The 22859-nt window shown below is 42.7% G+C and overlaps 3 protein-coding genes across 3 annotated transcripts in view; all 3 read right to left on the bottom strand.

The window, feature by feature from the left end:
• Positions 1–22859, bottom strand: part of LOC309384833 (zinc finger protein with KRAB and SCAN domains 3-like) — a 57983-nt gene that overhangs the window by 20608 nt on the left and 14516 nt on the right. The gene's annotated exons all lie outside the window — the stretch shown is intronic.
• On the bottom strand, positions 4227–8126 carry LOC309384829 (zinc finger protein 287-like). The gene is made up of 4 exons (XM_081938643.1): positions 7712–8126; positions 7351–7465; positions 4741–4817; positions 4227–4265 (listed from the first exon to the last, which is right to left on the bottom strand). Exons 1-4 carry the CDS (start codon positions 8123–8125, stop codon positions 4236–4238), a joined length of 636 nt encoding a protein of 211 aa, XP_081794769.1. The 5' UTR covers position 8126; the 3' UTR covers positions 4227–4235.
• LOC309384795 (uncharacterized protein) lies at positions 9907–21639 on the bottom strand. The gene is made up of 5 exons (XM_081938580.1): positions 21357–21639; positions 21000–21114; positions 14984–15060; positions 14720–14849; positions 9907–14248 (listed from the first exon to the last, which is right to left on the bottom strand). Exons 1-5 carry the CDS (start codon positions 21468–21470, stop codon positions 12246–12248), a joined length of 2439 nt encoding a protein of 812 aa, XP_081794706.1. The 5' UTR covers positions 21471–21639; the 3' UTR covers positions 9907–12245.

Below are 22859 nucleotides of genomic sequence, written 5' to 3'. Positions count from 1 at the left end.
CTTCAGACATGTAACTGCCCAGTCTCTTCTTTAAAATGTCCAGTGATGAAGCACCCACACTATCTGAAGGCAAGCTGTTCCACTGGTTAATTGCCCTTACTGTAAGAAAGTTCAAGTTTGCATCTCTCCTTGATTAGTTTCCATCCATTGTTTGTCTTGCCCTCTGGGGGTTTGGAGGAAAAATGAAATATTAAAATAGCAGAGTTGGGAGGGCCGTCCAATCTCTTCTTGAAAGCCTCCAGTGATGAAGCTCTCACAACTTCCGAAAGCAAGCTGTTCCATTGGTTGATTGTTCTGTCAGAAAATTTCTTATTTCTAGGTTGAATCTCTCCTTGATCAGTTTCCATCCATTATTCCTTGCCTGGCCTTCAGGTGCCTTGGGAAATAGCTTGACCATCTCCTCTCTCTAGTAGCCCCTCAAATACTGGAACACTGCTATTCTGTCTCCCCTGGTCCTTCTCTTGACTAGACTAACCATGCCAGTTCGTGTAACCGTTCTTGTTTTAGTCTTCAGGCCTTTAATCAGCTTAGCTGCTCTTCATTTCACTTTTCCCAAAGTTTCAGCATCTTTTTTTAACGTGATGACCCAGGTGTGGCTTTATGAAGCAGTACTAATACTTCACGTGATCCTATTCCTCTGTTTATTCAACAAAGAATTTTGTTCGCTTTTTTGTCTGCTGCCACACACAGGTAATTCATGCTTAAGTGGTCATCCATTCAGAGTCCAAGGCCCCATTCAGTTACTATTTTTGAGCCAGGTTTTAGGTAATGTTTTTCCTGAACAAGTGTAGAATCTTACTATTCTCCACATTAAATTTCATTTTGTTGGATTCAGCCTGGTCTCACTTGGATCCGAAAGACGTGGAGGGTCAGTAGTTAGAATGCAGTACTATTGGCTAATTGCCCACAGCCAGGAGTTTGATTCTGACAGGGTCATGGTTGATTCAACTTTCATCCTTCTGAGGTGGGTAAAAGGATGACCCAGATTGCTGGGGAGCATATTCTGATTTTGTAAACTGCTCAGAGAGTGCTGTAAAGCATTGTGGAGTGGCATATGAGTCCAAGTGGAATTGCTATTGCTATATAGCTGGGATGGCTAACGTATGGCACGCATGCCACAGGTGGCAGGAAGAGCAATTTCTGAGGACATGTGAGGCATTGCCATATCAGCTCCAGTGCGCTGGAGAAAAACAGCCCAATGGGAAACCTGGAAATCCGTTCGCTAATTTCCGTTTTCATTCTCCCCAGGCTCCTAGAAAGCCTCTAGAGCTTGGGGATGGAGCAAACATGTCCACCGTGTCGTAGCATGCCAAAAGTGGAAGGAGGGCGGAGGTTGCGCATGCATACATGGGGAGAGGGCACCTAGAGTTATGGGGGTGAGTACGCGCAATCCCCACTCTTTTGGCACGCCATGGCAAAAAGGTTAGCCATCACTGCTATGTAGTTTCTCCCGAGTGTGGATCCTTTTATGAGAAGTAAGACTACAATTATAAGCAAAGCTCTTTCCACATTCCCTGCATTTATATGATTTCTCTCCTGTGTGGCTTTTTTTATGGCAAGTAAGACCATACTTCCGAGCAAATGTCTTTCCACACTCCATGCATTTATATGGTTTCTCCCCTGTGTGGCTCATCTTGTGGCAATTAAGATAATATCTTCTAGCAAAATTCTTTCCACACTCCATGCATTTATAGGGCTTCTCCCCTGTGTGGATCAACTTATGTAAAATAAGATGACCTTTTTGAGCAAATGTCCTCCCACACTCCATGCATTTAAATGGTTTATCCCCTGTGTGGCACCTTTTGTGGATAGTAAGCCCATTACGATAAGTAAAGGTCTTTCCACACTCTATGCATGTAAATGGCTTCTCCCCTGTGTGGATCACTTTATGGGAAATAAGATGACCACTTTGAGCAAATGTTTTCCCACACTCCATGCATTTATACGGCTTCTCCCGTGTGTGGATCCTCTTATGGGAACTTAGAGAAGTAAATCGAGCAAAGGTCTTTCCGCACTCCATACATTTGTACGGCTTCTCCCCTGTGTGGATCATCTTATGGGAAATAAGATTACCTCTTCGAACAAAGGTCTTTCCACACTCCATACATTTAAATGGCTTCTCCCCTGTGTGGTTTCTTTTGTGTATTTGTAGGTCACTGTTATGAGGAAAGGTCTTTCCACACTCCATGCATTTATACGGCTTCTCCCCTGTGTGGATCCTCTTATGGCGAATAAGATAATCTCTTTGAGCAAAGGTCTTTCCACACTCCATGCATTTATACGGCTTCTCCCCTGTGTGGATCATCTTATGGGAAATAAGATTACCTCTTCGGGTAAAGGTCTTTCCACATTCCATGCATTTAAATGGCTTTTCCCCTGTGTGGATCGTATTATGGTGAATAAGATTACCTCTTTGAGCAAAGGTCTTTCCACACTCCAAGCATTTATAAGGTTTCTCTCCTGACCGGATCCTTTTATGAGAAATAAAATTACTACATCTTCTGAATCTGTTACCACACTCTCTGCATTTGTGTACCGTCTCCTCAGTGTGAATCCTTTCCTGGGAAGTAAGTTGCCTCCTTGTTCTAAAACATGTTCCACATTTCAAACATTTATAAGGCTTCTCTTTTGTCTCACTCTCTTGTTGAGATGTAAAGAACTTATTTCCAAGAGAAGGAATGAATGTCCCATTGTAATTTTGTCCATTGTGTCTTTTTATAGCATTTTCTTCTTTGTTTTGGCTTAAATAGTGTTCTTTTACTTGTAATTTAGATTTGATTAGCTTCACACTTTTCCCAATATATTTTTTCCTTATTTTCTCCTGTTGGGCAAGAATGTCTTGCATCGGTGCATCGGTGGAAGATGAGCTTTCCTGATTCCAATCATTTGACTGGTTTCTGCCATGGGTTTCTAGTTCCATTCGAATTCCAAACTTCTCTATTCCATTTTTAGCATTAAACACTTGGAACAGTTTACAGGAATCTTGATTCTCCTGCCCATTATTACCTTCAAAACAAAAGAGAAATGAAAATAATAACAAGGTTGGAGAAACAGATCAAACTGTACAAAGTCAAATGAATTTCTTTCTGAATTTTTCCGAAATTCCATTATGTTTTATGTTTGCATGCTCACAGTGGTCTGATATAGACATGATGATTTCTATATTCATGAGTCCTGAAAGCTCTGAAAATATCTAGAAAACATCTAGATATGACAAATGACAACACATTCTTCACACATGACCTCCAGAGGACACATAAAAGCACATTCTTCTCAGCCTTCACAGATAAGTTCAAAGAGAAATGGAACACTACAGGTAAGAAATGGCCCAAAAGCATCTAAGCAAAGAGACGTTGATTCTTTCCTTCCTTGGATTACCAGAAGGCCAGATACTTTCTTTTTCCTTTCCAGTAGACATTAGTGATTTTTAAATAAAAAGTAACTGTAATCTGTCGTCTTGAACTCTCATTGGGAACTAGAAAACTCTTACCCAGAGAGACCACGTTCCTATGGTTTTCAAGCATGACTTCCAAATAGAGCGCTTTCTGGTCAGGATCCAGCTGAGACCATTCCTCCTCAGAGAAATACACAGCCACCTCCTCAAAGGACACAAGACTCTCCTGAACACAGAAAAAAGAACAGAACGGGAGGATTCGCAATGTCTGTTCATCTTAATCAATGGTTTAAACAAGGGAATAGAAGGGGAACTCCTCAAATTTGCAGTCAAGACCAAATTGACAAGAATACCAGCAGTCCACAAGATCGGCTCGAGATATAGAAAGATCGACAGATTGGCACCTTCTAACAAAATGAAATTCAGTGGCGAGAATTGTAATGTGCTACACTTAGGGAAGAAAATCCAAATGCACGAGCATAGTATAGGTGATACCTGGCTCAAAAGTAATAAGGGGAACATGGAACCAGTGGACAATCGCTTAAACGTGAGCCAGCAGTGTGCTACAGTTGCCAAGAAAACCTCAACTGAATCATACGCTTCATTAAGAGAGAGGGAGAGAAGATCAAGATCACACGAAGTGTTAGTACCACTTTATAATGCCTTGGCAAGGCCACTCATAGAAGGAGAAGCCTCCGGACGGTCCCTGAAGCGTTCGGAGTGCTTAAAACCCCCCTCTGAGCAAACCAGTTTGCTCGGAGGGTGATTTTAAGCACTCCGAAGGTGTCAGGGAAGCCTCCGGATGGAAGCCTCCATTGTACTCATAATATCCTTAAGATCTTCATTTTCTGTCTCTGGTATGTTCTGGAATCTGAGAAAAAAGGACATTCTTTCAAATTCTATTTTTGCCATGAAGTTTTCCAATTCTACATTTCCCTTCCGGACTGCTTTAACCTCCTCCCCTAGCCCAGCCGTCCCCTCCTCCAACACCATAATTACAATACAATAGTAGAGTTGGAAGGGACCTTGGAGGTCTTCTAGTCCAACCCCCTGCCTAGGCAGGAAACCCTATACTGTTTCAGGCAAATAGCTATCCAACATCTTCTTAAAGACTTCCAGTGTGGGAGCATTCACAACTTCTGGAGGCAAGCTGTTCCACTGATTAATTGTTCTAACTGTCAGGAAATTGTTCTACCCTCAGGTGCCTTGGAGAATAGTTTGACTCCCTCTTCTTTGTGGCAACCCCTGACATATTGGAACACTGCTATCATGTCTCCCCTAGTCCTTCTTTTCATTAAATTAGACATACCCAGTTCCGACGAGAATGCAAATCTAATAACTTTTACCTTTCTTACTTGGTTTAGAGGATCAACTGCTGCTTGATCACCGTCATAAAAAACAGAAAATTTCATTCTTTGTTTCTCTGTAAGGAAGAAGTAATATCAAAACAAATAATTAACAAAATATTTATTTTATTTATTTTAAACTATATGCCGCCTATTCACCCGACTTCCCGCCACGATGACAGCACCTTACAGGAGACATTTAATAGGCTCCATCCCGCTCTGAGTTCCCCAGGCCCGCTGGAAAGAACCAGGTCTTCAACGTCTTCTGGAAAAGTGCTGGAGTGTGGGACAGTCTAATCTCCGGAGGAGAGGGGGAATGATGTTCCAGAGAGAGGAAACTACCACGGAGAAGGCCCTTCTTTTGGGTCTTACCAGGTATACCTTTCTAGGGGATGAGAAATGGAACATTCCCTGCATCCGCACTCTGGCGGATTGGGCAGATGTAACCAGTAAGAGATGGTCCCTCAGATAACCTGATCCCAAGCCATGACAGGCTTTAAAGGTGACAACCAGAACCATGAATTGCACTCGGAAGCAAATTGGCAGCCAATGCAGCTCCTGCAGGAGAGGTGATACATGGGCACACTGGGGTCTGCACAAAACCATGCGAGCTGCTGCATTTTGCGCCAACTGGAGTTTCCAGATGCTCTTCAAGAGCAGCCTCATGTAGAACATGTCACAATAGTCAAGATGTGAAGTGACTAGGGCATGAGTGACTGTGAGTAGGGAATGTCGGACCTGAAAGGGGCTTAACTGGTGCACAATCCGTAGTTGCACAAAGGCCCTCCTGGCCACAACTGCCAGTTGCTCTTCAAGCAGGAGGTGTGAGTCCAAGAGAACCCCCAGATTGCGCACAGAGTCTGTTTGGGGTAGTGCCACTCCATTCAAGGCCAGAGGTGGCAATTCTCCCTTGGCCAATGAACCCCAATCTCAGAGCCACTCGGTCTTGCCAGGGTTTAGTTTCAACCTGTTGCTCCTCATCCAGCCCCTTACCTTTACCTTTTACCTTTATTTCGATTTTTATACCGCCCCCTCTCCCCAAAGGGACTCTCCCCAGGCACTGCGAGAGAGAGGACACAGCATCGCTTAACCTAACACGGGCCGAGACATACAATTGCGTATTACCAGCATGTTGGTGATATCTCAGGTTTTAAACAGGTTTTAAATGAACGAATACACCAGGACCAAAGCGAATTTTTACCTCAAAGACACATTAAAAATAATAAAAAAGTCATTTTAGACATAATATAGTATGAGGCGCATCCAGAAAAATTAACTTTTCCTTGATGCACAAAAAGCATTCGATAATGTAATTTGGAAAGTTATAATAACACAATTAGATAGGATGAAATTCAGAGAAAAATTTACAAAAATGATAGAAAAACTTTATAACAGTCAGACAGCCAAATGGAAATGTGAATCAATACACGGAACATATTACAACTTATGGTGGACTTGTGAGAAGGCTAAAAAAATTTGGAAAAGGATCAAAAATTGGCTAGAAGCAATAACAGGAGTCAAAATAGATGGGAAACCCGAAGTTTTTTTACTAGGAATAATGACTGCAAAATATAAAAAAAGAAATCCAGTGTTTAATTTTACATATAATTACGGCGGCGAGGATTGCCTTCGCTCAAAAGTGGAAAAACAAATACATTCCAAGCAAAGATGAAATAATAAGAAAGGTTATGGATTGTGCCAAAATTGATAAATTAACAAAAGAAATCCAGGGAAAAGAAGAAACAGAATACTACCAGATATGGGATAAGTGGTATAAGTGGGTGGAGGAAAGAAACAAGGATCAATGACGGAAGCCAATAAAGCCCAAAAATGATAGTTAAGGAGAATTAACACATATATATGCATCCAAGAGGTTTAAATTTACTAGAGGTAATCAGCCAATATAGCAGACAGATGAGTAAAATAAAAGGGTTAAGAATGGCGAAATGCAAATGAAATATACTAGAAGGGGAAATAATATAAGGAGAATGGTATTGATTGGCAATTGCTATTAAAAAGAACAGGAAGTTCCTGTTCGTATCATATTCTGTAAATGTGGTGTACATCTAAGTTTTGTGTGTGTGTACTTTGCATGTTTGTAAATAAATAAATAATTAAAAAAGAGGACAGAGCACTGCCTTCTTAAAGTGCTGGGACACTACCCCCTCCTGTAGGGAAGGATTAATCACCGCCTGAGTCCGCCCATCTGTCTCTTCCCGGGAAGCTTTCACAAGCCAGGCGGGACACAGGTGCTTGCACACATCCTGTCCACTTCCTCAGGAGCAACAGAGTCAAACCGTTCGCAGATAATAGAGCAAGAACCTGACTCACGGGCTTCCACCGGACCAGCAACCACACCGGCATCTACCTGGAAATCAACTCAAGCGATTTTGGCTTCCAGAAAATCCGCAAATTCCTCAGCACCCCCTTCAGTTGGACCTCAATCTCCTCCTCCCCTAGGAGGAGGAGGAGGCTCACCTAAAGAGGGTCGCTGGGTGATCATCTGGAGATGCAGTTAGCGTGGAGAAATATAAATAGGAGGAGGTATTGCATAGAAGAGAAGAGAGAGTGAAGGTAAGACAGATGGGTAATCAGAGAATCTTCAATTACCTCCTGAAGCATCCTGACTTTGATGTTCCCAAGGGATCCTCCTGGAAAATAGCTCCTGAGAGGGATTTGATGGATTCTTCTTTCCCTCAGGATCTCTGACCTCCACGGTGCAGGACTTCCAATAGGAGGAAGGAAAGAAGAAGCAGAATTAATGTACATCACACAAAATAAAGTGGATTCCTATATTCGTAACACAACCTCAAAGCCCCCAATATTCATAAGTTTGGTTGAGTGAGAAAACAATGGAACAATGTCCTACAAGAATTGATGGGACATCGCCACATATTATGGATGTCAGAGAAGTTTGGGAAGGAGGGGTGAAATATTCAAACACATTCTCTATTTTCTTTTGAGCTCTCACCTGCAACTCGACCTGCTCCTTCTGCTCCTCTGCCTGGCTCATGAAGAAGCCTTCCACCAGGGCCACTGCCTGGGAGGTGGTCTCTGCTCCACACTCCCGCACCCAGCTCTCCATCTCTGGGGGCAGAAGAGTCAGGAACTGCTCCAGAACAACCAGATCCAGCATCTGGGCTTTGGTGGACTTTTCGGATCTCAGCCATCGCCTACTAAAGTCATGGAGTTGGTTGTAAAATCCTCGGGGACCTTCAGCCTCCTGGTATTGGATGAAGTTCCAGGGCTGAACTTCTGAAGGGCGGATGGTTTCCTCCTCCAGGATCTTCTGCCCAGTCCTTGTCCAGAGCTTCCCCCCCTTCCCAGGCTGAGCAGCTGAAGGGTCGCTTCCGCTTCCCTCCTTGGCCAAAGGTTGTGTCTCCATCCTTTCTCTGTCCTGCAGAGCAACTCCAGGTGGGTGCAATGACTCTTCTGGGTCTCCAGATGCCTTTTCCTTCACAGGGGAATTTCTGGGGCTTCAGGACGGATCCCTGCAAGTTATTCCGCTCTTTGTTTTCCTCCCCAAGAGAAACTTTTGCCTTGCAAAGATTTTAGGTTTCTGCATCTGAGATGGAAGGAAAAAGAAAAGCCAAGAATTGGAAAGTGGAATTCAGCCAATGAAGAACCTTCACCCAACCAACCCCAAGCGGCTCATCCCAGCGCAGGGCCGGGAAGGAGGCAGCTGGAGAGGCCGCCCCACTTCTCTCCCCCTCCGGAGACAGGATCGGGCCCTCGGGGAGCCTGGTGCGAATCCTGCCTCCTCCTCGCCCAGTTTCTCACCTCTCCTGTCGACCCTCTCCTCCCCCCACTCGGGCTCTTCCCCTGAACAAGGGGCGGGAAGGGAAGTTCCTGGGATCCCCGCTTCACACGGCAGGGAGAGAGCGGCTGGGGAGCATGGGATCCGGGGTTGTAGCCGGAGAAGGGCCGGGCAAGGGTCTCTCCGTCCTCCGCCTCCCTTTGCCCGGGAAGAGCCCCCAACTCACCTGGGGCACGTCTGAATCTCCCCCCGCCAGCCTCTCCGCAGCCTCTCTGCCTACTGCGGAACCCCAGGGGTTAAGGAGAGCGACTGCAAAGTCCTAGAGCGACAAGCGTTTCTGATGTCAATTCCTTCGCAGCCTCCTCTGGAAAGGCAGCCGTGACGATCACGCTCCAGTGGACCAATGGGGAGGCGCCGGGAGTTCCCTTCTCTTGGCGGTGGTCGCCCCCTGGTGGATTTGCGGCAAGTTGCTTGGATTTTAGAAAGAGCGGGAAAGAGGAGCGCGTCTGAGGGGAAAGGAGAGCACGGGGATGATAGGCTTGGGAGGGGGGGGGGGGATGGCAGGCCCTTCTCAATGTCTCCCTGTCGGAAAAAGGCTTTGACGTCTCCAGAGGCGGCGCTTTCTCCATCTTCTTCTCCTTCCTGTCCAGGAACCCTCTGTGGGGATGGAGAAAAATCTCTCTGGAGGATTTGAACTCGCTTCCCTCAAGAACAGCCGCCCTGTAGGTTGGGCTTCTCCAAAGGCCTCAAAAGGGACCAAATCCTTCATTCTACATATGATAAAGGTCTGAAGGTTTCCATGATAAAATGACGGAGTTAGATAAAATTTTGATAGGTTATTAAAAAACTGTATGGATACTTATTAGAGGTTAAGTTAGAAGAAAAACAAGTTAAAGAATCTATGATTGCTTGGGGGGAAAACTTTGGGCACGGGATTGAATGAGAGAATTGGCAGAAATTGTGGTCTCAAAATTATAAAATGACAATGTCAATAGCATATAAAGAAAATTTGTAAGTATATTTATTTATTTATTTATTTCTTAGCGCTTATAGACTGCCCCCTCTCCCGAAAGGGACTCGGGGCGGTGTACAGTCCGTATCAGAAAGACAATTAAAATTATTAAATAGATAGATACATAAATAAGAGGAGGATAAAAAGATATACAGACCTGCACTGCTAAGTAAATAATTTAAAATGTACAAAATTTAAAACCCCAATATCCTATAAAATTAAGTTTAAAAGAACAATCCCACTAAAAACCAGTAAGAAATATGTATGCCATCCGAAAAGTGTTGGAAATGTCATCAGATACCGGGTTCATATTACCATATGTGGTGGACTTGCGCAGAAGCTAAAAGATATTGGACTAAGATTCACACTTGGTTGGAAAAAATGATACAAAAACATATAGACTTTAAACCAGAGATCTTCTTATTGGGAATTGTACCGGAAACATACAATAGAGAGTTGAAATATTTGATTGTTAATGTGCTAACGGTAGCTAGAATTGTATTTGCTAAAAATTGGAAAAAATGAGAAAACACCAATGCAGGAGGAAGTTATTCACAAGATAATGGAATGTGCTGAAATGAGTAAATTGACATTTGAAATTAGAGAACAAGAAGATAAACAATTTTATAAGATATGGGATTTACTTTATCAGTCATTAGATTAAAAAAACATGAAAATGAAAGACATTAAGAATGTTATCAATACAGGAATAATAGAATGATACAGAATATAACATAAAGATATATAATTATTGGATAGATTTAAGATGATGTAATGAATTGTTACAATATAAATGCAACCAATATCTAGTATATCTCGTTTAAAATGAAGGAATAATAGTGATAGTCAAACAAATAAGGTACAATGATAATAATGTATACAAACATATTTGATTTTAGTGAGACACCATTTGGAATAGTGTGTCCAGTTCTGGGGACCTCACTTTAAAGAAGGTACCCTGTTTCCCTGAAAATAAGACCTCCCTGGATAATAAGCCCAATTGGGCTTTTGAGCACATGCACTAAAATAAGCCCTCCTCTGAAAATACGCCCTCCCCAAAAATATTGCAACCAGGAAGTGACCACGTTTGCCACCTCCTGCACCTCAAAAATAATAAGACCTCCCTGAAAATAAGGCCAAGTGCTTATTTCGGGGGTCAAAAGCAAATAAGACCCTGTCTTATTTTGGGGGGAAACACGGTATTGATAAGATTGTGCAAAGTCCATAGATGGGCAACACAAGGGAAGGCAAGGAAAGATCACCACAAATTAGAACAAAGAGTCTATGAGTTGGATTTTCTAATTCACTATAACCACGTTCTCCTTATGGTTTTCTCTCTCTGTTATTACTTGCATTACATAATGTGACGCAGGGTGGAAAGGCGGACTGTGACAATACTAAGCAAAGGGAGAAAAGCCGAAACAAAAGTAAGGGATTTCTGACTAACGCATTTCTGACTGGAACTCTGCTCTAATGGATATACTCATCTAAGGGAGTTTCTTGAACTTATTGGGGAATCTCCACTTAAATATTGGCAGCCATACATCACTTTCAGGGCAAATGATAACCTTATTCTCCACTGATACTCATCTTTCTTTTAAAACCTATTACTTAGCAAAAAAGCACAAGAGAGGATTGAATATTCAGAATCAGTAGAGCTGGAAGGGAATTTGGAGCTCTTCTAGTCCAACCCCTGATCAAGCAAGAGATTATATATCACTTCAGACATGTGACTGTCCAGTCTCTTCTTAAAAATGTCCAGTGATGAAGCACCCACACTATCTGAAAGCAAGCTGTTCCACTGTTAATTGCCCTCACTATAAGAAAGTTCAAGGTTACATCTCTTCTTGATTAGTTTCCATCCATTGTTTCTTATCTTGCCCTCTGGGGGTTTGGGTAAAAAATGAAATATTAAAATAGCAGAGTTGGGAGGGCCATCCAATCTCTTCTTAAAAGCCTCCAGTGATGAAGCTCTCACAACTTCCGAAAGCAAGCTGTTCCATTGGTTGATTGTTCTGTTAGAAAATTTCTTATTTCTAGGTTGCATCTCTCCTTGATCAGTTTCCATCCATTATTCCTTGCCTGGCCTTCAGGTGCCTTGGGAAATAGCTTGACTCTCTCCTCTCTCTGGTAGCCCTTCAAATACTGGAACACTGCTATTCTATTCTTCTGTTTCTACAACGAAGGATTTTATTCACTTTTTTGTCTGCTGCCACACACAGGTGATTCATGCTTAAGTGGTCATCCATTCAGACTCCAAGGACCCATTCAGTTACTATTTTTGAGACAGGTTTTAGGTAATCTGTTTTTCCTGAACGAGGTGTAAAATCTTACTATTCTCCACATTAAATTTCATTTTGTTGGATTCAGCCTGGTCTCATTTGGATCTGAAAGGCAGAACATGCATACAGATAAAAATCTATAGAGACGTGGTGGGTCAGTAGTTAGAATGAAGTAATATTGGCTAACTGCCCACAGCCAGGAGTTTGATTCTGACAGGGTCATGGTTGATTCAACTTTCATCCTACTGAGGTGGGTAAAAGGATGACCCAGATTGCTGGGGAGCATATTCTGATTTTGTAAACTGCTCAGAGAGTGCTGTAAAGCATTGTGGAGTGGTACATGAGTCCAAGTGGAATTGCTATTGCTATATAGCTGGGATGGCGAACCTGTAGCATGCAGGTAGATCCATTTCTGAGGACACGCGAGGTGTTCCATATCATCCATATCATATCATTAACCATCAGTGTTATTTAATTTCTCCTGAGTGTGGATCCTTTTATGAGAAGACAGACTACAATTATGAGTAAAGCTCTTTCCACATTTCCTGCATTTATATGGTTTCGCTCCTGTGCGGCTTTTTTTATGGCAAGTAAGACCATACTTCCGAGCAAATGTCTTTCCACACTCCATGCATTTATATGGTTTCTCCCCTGCGTGGCTCATCTTATGGCAATTAAGATGATATCTTCTAGCAAAGTTCTTTCCGCATTCCATGCATTTATATGGCTTCTCCCCTGTGTGGATCATCTTATGTAAAATAAGATGACCTTTTTGAGCAAAGCTCTTTCCACACTCCATGCATTTAAATGGTTTATCCCCTGTGTGGCGCCTTTTGTGGATAGTAAGCACACTACTATAAGTAAAGGTCTTTCCACACTCCATGCATTTAAATGGCTTCTCCCCGGTATGGATCGTCTTATGGGAAATAAAATGACCCGATTGAGCAAAGGTTTTCCCACACTCCATGCATTTATACGGCTTCTCCCCTGTGTGGATCATCTTATGGCGAATAAGATAACCTCTTTGAGCAAAGGTCTTTCCACACTCCATACATTTAAATGGCTTCTCCCCTGCGTGGATCATCTTATGGGAAATAAGATTACCTCTTCGAGCAAAGGTCTTCCCACAATCCATGCATTTATACGGCTTCTCCCCCGTGTGGATCCTCTTATGGGAAATAAGAGAACTAATGCGAGCAAAGGTCTTCCCACATTCCATGCATTTATACGGCTTCTCCCCTGTGTGGATTATTTTGTGGGAAATAAGATTACCTCTTCGAGCAAAGGTTTTCCCACACTCCATGCATTTATACGGCTTCTCCCCTGTGTGGATCCTCTTATGGGAAATAAGAGAACTAATTCGAGCAAAGGTCTTCCCACACTGCATGCATTCATACGGCTTCTCACCTGTGTGGACCATTTTGTGGGAAATAAGATTACCACTATGAGCAAAGGTCTTTCCACACTCCATGCATTTAAATGGCTTTTTCCCTGCATGGATCATTTTGTGGATAGTAAGTCCATTACTATAAGCAAAGGTCTTCCCACACTCCATACATTTATACGGCTTCTCCCCTGTGTGGATCATCTTATGGGAAATAAGATTACCTCTTCGAGCAAAGGTCTTTCCACACTCCATGCATTTGAATGGCTTCTCTCCTGTGTGGATTCTTTTGTGTATTCTTAGGTCACTCTTATGAACAAAGGTCTTCCCACACTCCATGCATTTATACGGCTTCTCCCCTGTGTGGATCATCTTATGGGAAATAAGATTACCTCTTCGAGCAAAGGTCTTTCCACACTCCATGCATTTATACGGTTTCTCCCCTGTGTGGATCGTATTATGGTGAATAAGATTATCTCTTTGAGCAAAGGTCTTTCCACACTCCAAGCATTTATAAGGTTTCTCTCCTGACTGGATCCTTTTATGAGAAATAAAATTACTACTTCTTCTGAATTTGTTACCACACTCTCTGCATTTGTGTACCGTCTCCCCAGTGTGAATCCTTTCCTGGGAAGTAAGTTGCCTGCTTGTTCTAAAACATCTTCCACATTTCAAACATTTATAAGGCTTCTCTTTTGTCTCACTCTCTTGTTGAGATGTAAAGAACTTATTTCCAAGAGAAGGAATGAATGTCCCATTGCAATTTTGTGCATTGTGTCTTCTTATAGCATTTTCTTCTTTGTTTTGGCTTAAATAGTGTTCTTTTACTTGTAATTTTGATTTGATTAGTTTCACACTTTTCCCAATATATTTTTTCCTTATTTTCTCCTGTTGGGCAAGAATGTCTTGCATCGGTGCATCGGTGGAAGATGAGCTTTCCTGATTCCAATCATTTGACTGGTTTGTGCCATGGGTTTCTAGTTCCATTCGAATTCCAAACTTCTCCATTCCATCTTGAGCATTGATCACTTGGAACAGTTCACAGGAATCTTGATTCTCCTTCCCATTATAACCTTCAAAACAAAAGAGAAATGAAAATAATAACAAGGTTGGAGAAACAGATGTACAAAGTCAAACGAATTTCTTTCTGAATTTTTCCAAAATTCCATTATGTTTTATGTTTGCATGCTCACAGTGGTCCGATATAGGCATGATGATTTCTATATTCATGAGTCCCGAAAGCTAGAAAACATCTAGATATGACAAATGACAACACATTCTTCTCACATGACCTCCAGAGGACACATAAACCCCCCCTTTTTTTCTCAGCCTCCACTGATAAGTTCAAAGAGAAATGAAAGAATACAGATAAGAAACCGCCCAAAAGCATCTAAGCAAAGAGACATTAACTCTTTCCTTCCTTGGAGTACCAGAAGGCCAGATACTTTCCTTTTCCTTTCCAGTAGACATTAGTGATTTTAAAATAAAAAGTAACTGTAATCTGTCTTCTTGAACTCTCTGATTGGGGGCAAGAAAACTCTTACCCAGAGAGACCACATTCCTATGGTTTTCAAGCATGACTTCAGAATGGAGTGCTTTCTGGTCAGAATCCAGCTGAGACCATTCCTCCTTAGAGAAATACACAGCCACTTCCTCGAAGGACACAAGACTCTCCTGAACACGGAAAAAAGAACAGAACAGGAGGATTCACAAGGTCTGTTCACTGCTATCGTGTCTCCCCTAGTCCTTCTTTTCATTAAATTAGACATACCCAGTTCCGACGAGAATACAAATCTAATAACTTTTACCTTTGTTACTTGGTTTAGAGGTTCAACCGGTGTTTGATTGCCGTCATAAAAACCAGAAAATTTCATTCTTTGTTTCTCTGTAAGGAATAAGTAATATCAAAAGAAATAATTAACAAAATATTTATTTTATTTATTTTAAACAATTTATATGCTGCCTATTCACCCCACTTCCCGCCCCGGTGACAGCACCTTACAGGAGACATTTAATAGGCTTCTGGGTCTTACCAGGTGTATCTGTCTAGTCTAGGGGATGAGAAATGGAACATTCCCTGCATCCGCACTCTGGCGGGTCGGGCAGATGTAACCAGTAAGAGATGGTCCCTCAGATAACTTGGTCCCAAGCCATGATGGGCTTTAAAGGTGACAACCAGAACCATGAATTGCACTCATGAGTTTCCAGATGCTCTTCAAGAGCAGCCTCATGTAGAACATGTAGTAATCAAGATGTGAAGTAACTAAGGCATAAGTGACTGAGTAGGGAATGTCGGGCCCGAAAGAGGCTTAACTGGTGCACAATCCGTAGTTGCGCAAAGGCCCTCCTAGTCACAACTGCCAGCTGCTCTTCAAGCAAGAGGTGTGAGTCCAAGAGAACCCCCAGATTGCGCATAGGGTCTGTTTGGGCTAGTGCCACCCCATCCAAGACCAGAGATGGCAATTCTCCCTTGGCCAACGAACCCCAATCTCAGAGCCACTCGGTCTTGCCAAGGTTTAGTTTCAACTTGTTGCTCCTCATCCAGTCCCTCACAGCCTCCAGGCACTGCGAGAGGGAGGACACAGCATCGCTTAACCCACCACGGGCCAAGATATACAATTACGTATTACCAGCATATTGGTGATATCTCAGTCCGTGCTCGTAGATGATTTCACCCACCATCTTCATATAAATCTTGAACAGGAGTAGGAGCAGTGAGAGTACTGAGTATTGAAATGGTTGGCTCTCTTCCCTCCTATCAACACTGTCTGAGAGTGGTCGGAGAGGAAGGAAATGAGCCAGGATAGCACAAGGCCTCCCACTGCCATCCTACGAAGCCGTCCCAACAGAATACCATGGTTGATGGTATCGAAAGCAGCCAAGAGGTCAAGTAGAACAAGGATGGATGCAGTACCTTCACTCCGCTCTCGCCAGAGATCATCCAAAAGCATGACCAATGCCATTTCCACCCCAAATCCAGGCCTGAATCCCGACTGGTAGGGGGTCTAGATAATCCATTTAATCCAGAAACCTCTGGAGCTGTGTGCAACCACCTTCTCAACAACCTTCCCCCAAATGGGGAGCTTGGAGCCAGGTTGGAAATTATCCAACAGGGTGGAATCAGCGACGGCTTCTTAAAAAGAAGACAGAGACTTCCTGCTGTGACGTCATCATGCTAGGAGCTGAGGAACGGGGGCTCCCATAACCTCTAACTCAAACTTCTTCGTTTGGGCTCATTTTTGAGCGCTGCAGATCCTGAAGGGACTGGCAGATTCAGGGGGAAACTATGAAGACACTGGGGTGGTAAGGCAACCCCCCCCCCCAGTGGGTAGGAGAAACCCACTAAACGGACGAGAATCTATCCTGTCAAATGGAGCGATGGCGACCGCATAAGAGGGAAGCAAATAGAGAAAGCAGTTGAAATCGAGACAACTGTTATCATTGACAACCCCCAAAAAAGGAGGACAACGTGAAATTGGCGGAGAGGGTGAGCTGGAAAGGAAAAAGTTCTGTGACGTAGACTGTTTTTGCAATCCAGATCTTTGCTGAAAAAGTAGGGAGAGCTGAGACAGTAAGTTACAATACAATACAATAGTAGAGTTGGAAGGGACCTTGGAGGTCTTCTAGTCCAACCCCCTGCCTAGGCAGGAAACCCTATACCGTTCCAGACAAAGTTGAAAGTGACAGCGTGAATAATAGAATGGAAGTGGCCGCAGTGAGCAACCTGATTGGAGAAGGAGGAGAAAGAACCAAAAGCCGGCATTGACAACAGGAGCGGGATATATTGGCTGCTGAGAAAACAACTAGAGACGAAGTGTACAAAAAAACCAGAGAAGGGACACTAACATTCAAGGGAAAAGAGCTGATTACTCTTAAACAGATTCCACGAAGAGTCCGGGAACAAAGTAGACAGTACCAATTCTTAACTAATCAGTTAAATAAAAACAGAATAATGTACAAATCGTTGATACCAGAAGGGATATTGGTCTCTTGGCAAGGAAAAATATATAAAATAGAGAATATAGAAGAAGCGCAGGAATTCTATGAAAAATACTGCACATGGGAAGAAGAACAAGGAAGTAAAGAGGACTTAGAAAGTAGAAGCCAAGAAGAAAAAACACCAGAAGACAAGGAAAGAAACAGGAAAGAAGAACAGAGGCAAGAAAGAGAGAGAGCAGAAAGGGAAGGCACGAGAGGGAAAAGTCAGATACAAACAAGAAGCAATAAAAAACACCCCATCTAAAGATGGACCAGTAAATAACAATTATCTCGATAAACTTGAATGGACCAAAAAAAGAGCGCAGATGTTTCACAAACTGAGGAAACTGAAGGCAGATATAACCTGTATGCAGGAAGTACACATTAAAAGGGAAAATATTAATTTACTGGAAAACAAAAAATTAGGGAAATTATATACAGCACTGGCAGATAAAAAAAGAGGGATAACAACTTATATAAAGGAAAAAATAAACTCCAAAGCAGTCTACTCTGATGAAGAAGGCAGGATTCTAATGAGTGAATTAGGGACAACAGAAAAACCTATATTATTAATAGTGATATATGCACCAAATCAGAAGCAAGAGGAATTCTATAGGAAGCTACACAACAAAATAAATGAATTAGAATATGAAAATATTTGCTTAATTGGTGATTATAACGCAATAGTGGATAAAAAATGGACTATGAAACCAAAAGAAGAAGAAAAAATACATTACCTAAACTCTTTTTTGAGATGGCAATGGAATATAAACTACATGATATTTGAAGAGAAAGGCACAAAACAAGAAAGCAATATACCTTTTATTCGAACCCCCACCAGTCCTTATCAAGAATTGACATGGCTTGGATATCATCTGGTCTATGTAATCAATTAGAGGAAATTGAAATTGAAGCAAATGAATGGGCAGATCATAACCCAATAAAATTAATATGGAAAGGCCAAAGAAGAAGAAAAAGATGGATGATGAACTCAAATATTGTAAATTAAATAGAATACACTCAAATCTGGAGAAAGAATTAAAACTTTTTTTTGGAATAAATAAAAAAGAAGACACCTCAATTCAAAATTTATGGGACACTATGAAAGCATACACAAGAGGCCTCACAATCGCCTACATTGCAAAAAAAAAGAAAAGAAAAAGAAAACAAAAAGAGCAATAAGATTGTATACAAAAAGAATTTAAGGAAGCCAAAGCTAAGTTACAGAAAGACCCAAAGAATAAAATTAAAAAAGAAAAAAGAGAGATGATAAAACATAAAATCACTTAATAACTCAAAAAGAATTAGCACAGAAAATAAAAGCAGTCAAACAAAATTACTTTGAACAAGCCAACAAACCTGGACGATGGTTGGCATACAGATTGAAGAATGGAAGAGAAAAAAGGATGATATACCAACTAAAAGATGATGAGGAAAAAATTCAATATATAGCAGAAGAAAAGAAGCATATCATTCATAAATACTTCGCAAAACTATATGCGCAAGGTAGCATGCAGGAAATTGAGATAAAACAATATTTAAACACAGAAAAGATAACCCCAATCTCAAAAGAACAAAGGGAGATGATAAAAAGGCCAATAACGTTAGCCGAAGTGGAATTAGTCATGAAAAGCCATAAAAATAATATAACCCCAGGACCAGACAGAATACCGGTGGAGTTATACAAATATAATAAAATAATATTGGAGGAACTAGGAGTGGAAATGTCTAACGAAGTCTTAGGGAAGGCCAAGATGCCTGAATCATGGACGGAAGCAATAATATCGCTAATCCCGAAAAACGAAGCCAACCTACAAGAAATCCAAAATTACAGGCCAATTTCATTAATGAATTCAGATTATAAAATATTTGCAGCAATTATGGCAGGAAAAATTAAACAGGTTTTAAATGAATGAATACACCTGGACCAAAATGGATTTTTACCTCAAAGACACATTAAAAATAATAAGAGATTCATCTTAGACATAATAGAGTATTATGAGGCGCATCCAGAAAAACAAAGTAATGTAATTTGGAAAGTTATAATACAATCAGATAGGATGAAATTTGGAGAAAAATTTACAAAAATGATAGAAAAACTTTATAACAGTCAGACAGCCAAATGGAAATGTGAATCAATACACGGAACATATTACAACTTATGGTGGACTTGTGAGAAGGCTAAAAAAATTTGGAAAAGGATCAAAAATTGGCTAGAGGCAATAACAGGAGTCAAAGTAGATTGGAAACCTGAAGTTTTTTTACTAGGAATAATGACTGCAAAATATAAAAAAGAAATCCAGTATTTAATTTTACATATAATTACGGCGGCTAGGATTGCCTTCGCTCAGAAGTGGAAAAACAAATACATTCCAAGCAAAGATGAAATATTAAGAAAGGTTATGGATTGTGCCGAAATGGATAAATTAACAAAAGAAATCCAGGGAAAAGAAGAAACAGAATACTTACCAGATATGGGATAAATGGTATAGGTGGATGGAGGAAAGAAACAAGGATCAATGAAGGAAGCCAATAAAGCCCAAAAATGGTAGTTAAGGAGAATTAACACATATATATATGCATCCAAGAGGTTTAAATTTACTAGAAGTAATCAGCCAATATAGCAGACAGATGAGTAAAATAAAAGGGTTAAGAATGGTGAAATGCACATGAAATATACTAGAAGGGGAAATAATATAAGGAGAACGATATCGATTGGCAATTTCAAGGCCACACTTGGAATACTGCATTCAGTTCTGGTCGCCACGATGTAAAAAAGATGTGGAGACTCTAGAAAGAGTGCAGAGAAGAGCAACAAAGATGATTAGTGGACTGGAGACTAAAACATATGAAGAACGGTTGCAGGAACTGGGTATGTTTAGCTTAAGAGAAAGAAGGACTAGGGGAGACATGATAGCATTGTTCCAATATCTCAGAGGTTGCCACAAAGAAGAGGGAGTCAAACTATTCTCTAAGGCACCTGAGGGTAGAACAAGAAGCAATGGGTGGAAACTAATCAAGGAGAGAAGCAACTTAGAACTGAGGAGAAATTTCCTGACAGTGAGAACAATTAATCAGTGGAACAGAATTTGCCTCCAGAAGTTGTGAATGCCCCAACACTGGAAGTCTTTAAGAAGATGTTGGATAGCCATTTGTCTGAAACGGTATAGGGTTTCCTGCCTAGGCAGGGGGTTGGACTAGAAGAGCTCCAAGGTCCCTTCCAACTCTACTATTGTATTGTATTGCTATTAAAAAGAACAGGAAGTTCCTGTTCGTATCATATTCTGTAAATGTGGTGTACGTCTAAGTTGTGTGTGCGTCTATTTTGCATGTTTGTAAATAAATAAATAATAAAAAAGAGGACAGAGCACAACCTTCTTAAAGTGCTGGGACACTACCCCCTCCTGTAGGGAAGCATTAATCACCGCCTGAGTCCACCCATCGGTCACTTCCCGGGACGCTTTCACAAGCCAGGAGGGACACAGGTGCTTGCACGCATCCTGTCCACTTCCTCAAGAGCAACAGAGTCAAACCGTTCCCAGATAACAGAGCAAGAACCTGCCTCAAGAGCTTCCACCGGACCAGCAACCACACCGGCATATACCTGGAAATGAAGTCGAGCGATTTTGTCTTCCAGAAAATCCACAAATTCCTCAGCACCCACTTCAGGTGGACCTCAATCTCCTCCTTCCCCAGGAGGAGGAGGAGGCTCACCTAAAGAGGGTCGCTGGGTGATTATCTGCAGATGCAGTTAGCATGGAGAAATATAAATAGGAGGAGGTATTGCATAGAAGAGAAGAGAGAGTGAAGGTAAGACAGATGGGTAATAAGAAAATCTTCAATTACCTCCTGAAGCATCCTGACTGTGATCTTCCCAAGGGATCCTCCTGGGAAATAACTCCTGAGAGGGATTTGATGGATTCTTCTTTCCCTCAGGATCTCTGACCTCCACAGTGCAGGACTTCCAATAGGAGGAAGGAAAGAAGAAGCAGAATTAATGTACACCACACGATGTAAAGTGGATTCCTATATTTGGAACACAACCTCAAAGCCCCCAATATTCATCAGTGAGGTTGAGTGAGCAATGGAACAATGTCCTACAAGAATTGATGGGACATCGCCACATATTATGGATGTCAGAGAAGTTTGGGAAGGAGGGGTGAAATATGCAAACACATTCTCTATTTTCTTTTGAGCTCTCACCTGCAACTCAATCTGCTCCTTCTGCTCCTCTGCCTGGCTCATGAAGAAGCCTTCCACCAGGGCCACTGCCTGGGAGCTAGTCTCTGCTCCATACTCCCGCACCCAGCTCTCCATCTCTGGGGGCAGAAGAGCCAGGAACTGCTCCAAAACAACCAGATCCAGCAACTGAGCTTTGGTGTGCTTTTTCGATTTCAGCCATTGCCTGCTATAGTCATGGAGTAGGCTGCAAAATTCTCGAGGACCTTCAGCCTCCTGGTATTGAATGAAACCCCAGGACTGAACTTCGGAAGGGCGGATGGTTTCCTCCTCCAGGATCTTCTGCCCAGTCCTTGCCCAGAGCTTCCCCCCCTTCCCAGGCTGAGCAGCTGAAGGGACTTTTCCGCTTCCCTCCTTGGCCAAAGGTTGTGTCTCCATCCTTTCTCTGTCCTGCAGAGCAACTCCAGGTGGGTCCAAGGACTCTGGTGGGTCTCCAGATGCCTTTTCCTTTACGGGACCATTTCTGGGGCCCCAGAACGGATCCCTTCAAGTTATTGGCTCTTTTTCCCCCCCAAGAGAAAAGTTTGCCTTGCTAAGACCACAAATGGCTTCCAGTTTCTGTATCTGAGATGGAAGGAAAAAGAAAAGCCAAGGATTAGAAAGTGGAATTCAGCCACTGAACAACCTTCACCCAAGTTGCCCCAAGCGGGTCATCCCAGGGCAATACTGAGATCTCCCTAGCAGGGCCAGGAAGGAGGCAGCTGAATACGCCGTCCCGCTTCTCTCACCTTCCAAAGACAGGATTGGGCCCAAGGGGAGCCTGGTGCGAATCCTGCCTCCTCCTCGCTCGGGTTCTCTCCTCTCCTGCCAACACTCCCCTCCCCCCACTCGGGCTCTTTCCCTGGACAAGGGGAGGGAAGGGACCTTCCTGGGATCCCCGCTTCCCACGGCAGGGAGAGAGCGGCTGGGGAGCATGGGATCCGGGGTTGTAGCCGGAGAAAGGCCGGGTGCGGGTCTCTCCCTCCTCCGCCTCCCTTTGCCCGCGAAGAGCCCCCAACTCACCTGGGGCACGTCTGGATCCTCCCACGCCAGCCTCTCCGCAGCCTCTCTACCTACTGCGGAACCCCAGGGGTTAAGGAGAGCGACTGCAAAGTCCTAGAGCGACAAGCGTTTTTGATGTCAATTCCTTCGCAGCCTCCTCTGGAAAGCCAGCCGTGACGATCACCCTCCAGTGGACCAATGGGGAAGCGCCGGGAGTTCCCTTCTCTTGGCGGTGGTCGCCCCCTGGTGGATTCTCCGCAAATTGCTTGGATTTTAGAAAGAGCGGGAAAAAGGAGCGCTTCTGAAGGAAAGGGAGAGGGCGGGGATGATGGGCTTGGGAATAGGAGGAAAGGCCTCTCTAAATGGCTCCGTGCCCGAAAAAGGCTTTGACGTCTCCAGAAAAGGCACTTTCTCCATCTTTCTCTCCTTCCTGTCCAGGGGATGGAGAAAAATCTCTGTGGGGATGGAGAAAAATCTCTCCGGAAG

Source organism: Natrix helvetica (assembly GCF_964273705.1).
Source record: "Natrix helvetica genome assembly, chromosome: 1".
In the NCBI taxonomy this organism is placed as follows: domain Eukaryota; kingdom Metazoa; phylum Chordata; class Lepidosauria; order Squamata; family Natricidae; genus Natrix; species Natrix helvetica.
This window is presented reverse-complemented; position numbering and strand designations above follow the sequence as displayed.

Bases quoted from the DNA above. Each gene is read 5' to 3' on its own strand.
- LOC309384795 (XM_081938580.1), bottom strand. From the start codon at position 21,470: ATGGAGAGCTGGGTGCGGGAGTATGGAGCAGAGACTAGCTCCCAGGCA. The intron at 21,115-21,356 runs GTGAGAGCTCAA...TCCTATTGGAAG, and splicing joins AGGAGCAGATTGAGTTGCAG to TCCTGCACTGTGGAGGTCAG. The intron at 15,061-20,999 runs GTAATTGAAGAT...TATTCCTTACAG, and splicing joins CAGTCAGGATGCTTCAGGAG to AGAAACAAAGAATGAAATTT.
- LOC309384829 (XM_081938643.1), bottom strand. From the start codon at position 8,125: ATGGAGACACAACCTTTGGCCAAGGAGGGAAGCGGAAGCGACCCTTCA. The intron at 7,466-7,711 runs GTGAGAGCTCAA...TCCTATTGGAAG, and splicing joins AGGAGCAGGTCGAGTTGCAG to TCCTGCACCGTGGAGGTCAG. The intron at 4,266-4,740 runs GTAAAAGTTATT...CTTTTTTCTCAG, and splicing joins CTCTAAACCAAGTAAGAAAG to ATTCCAGAACATACCAGAGA.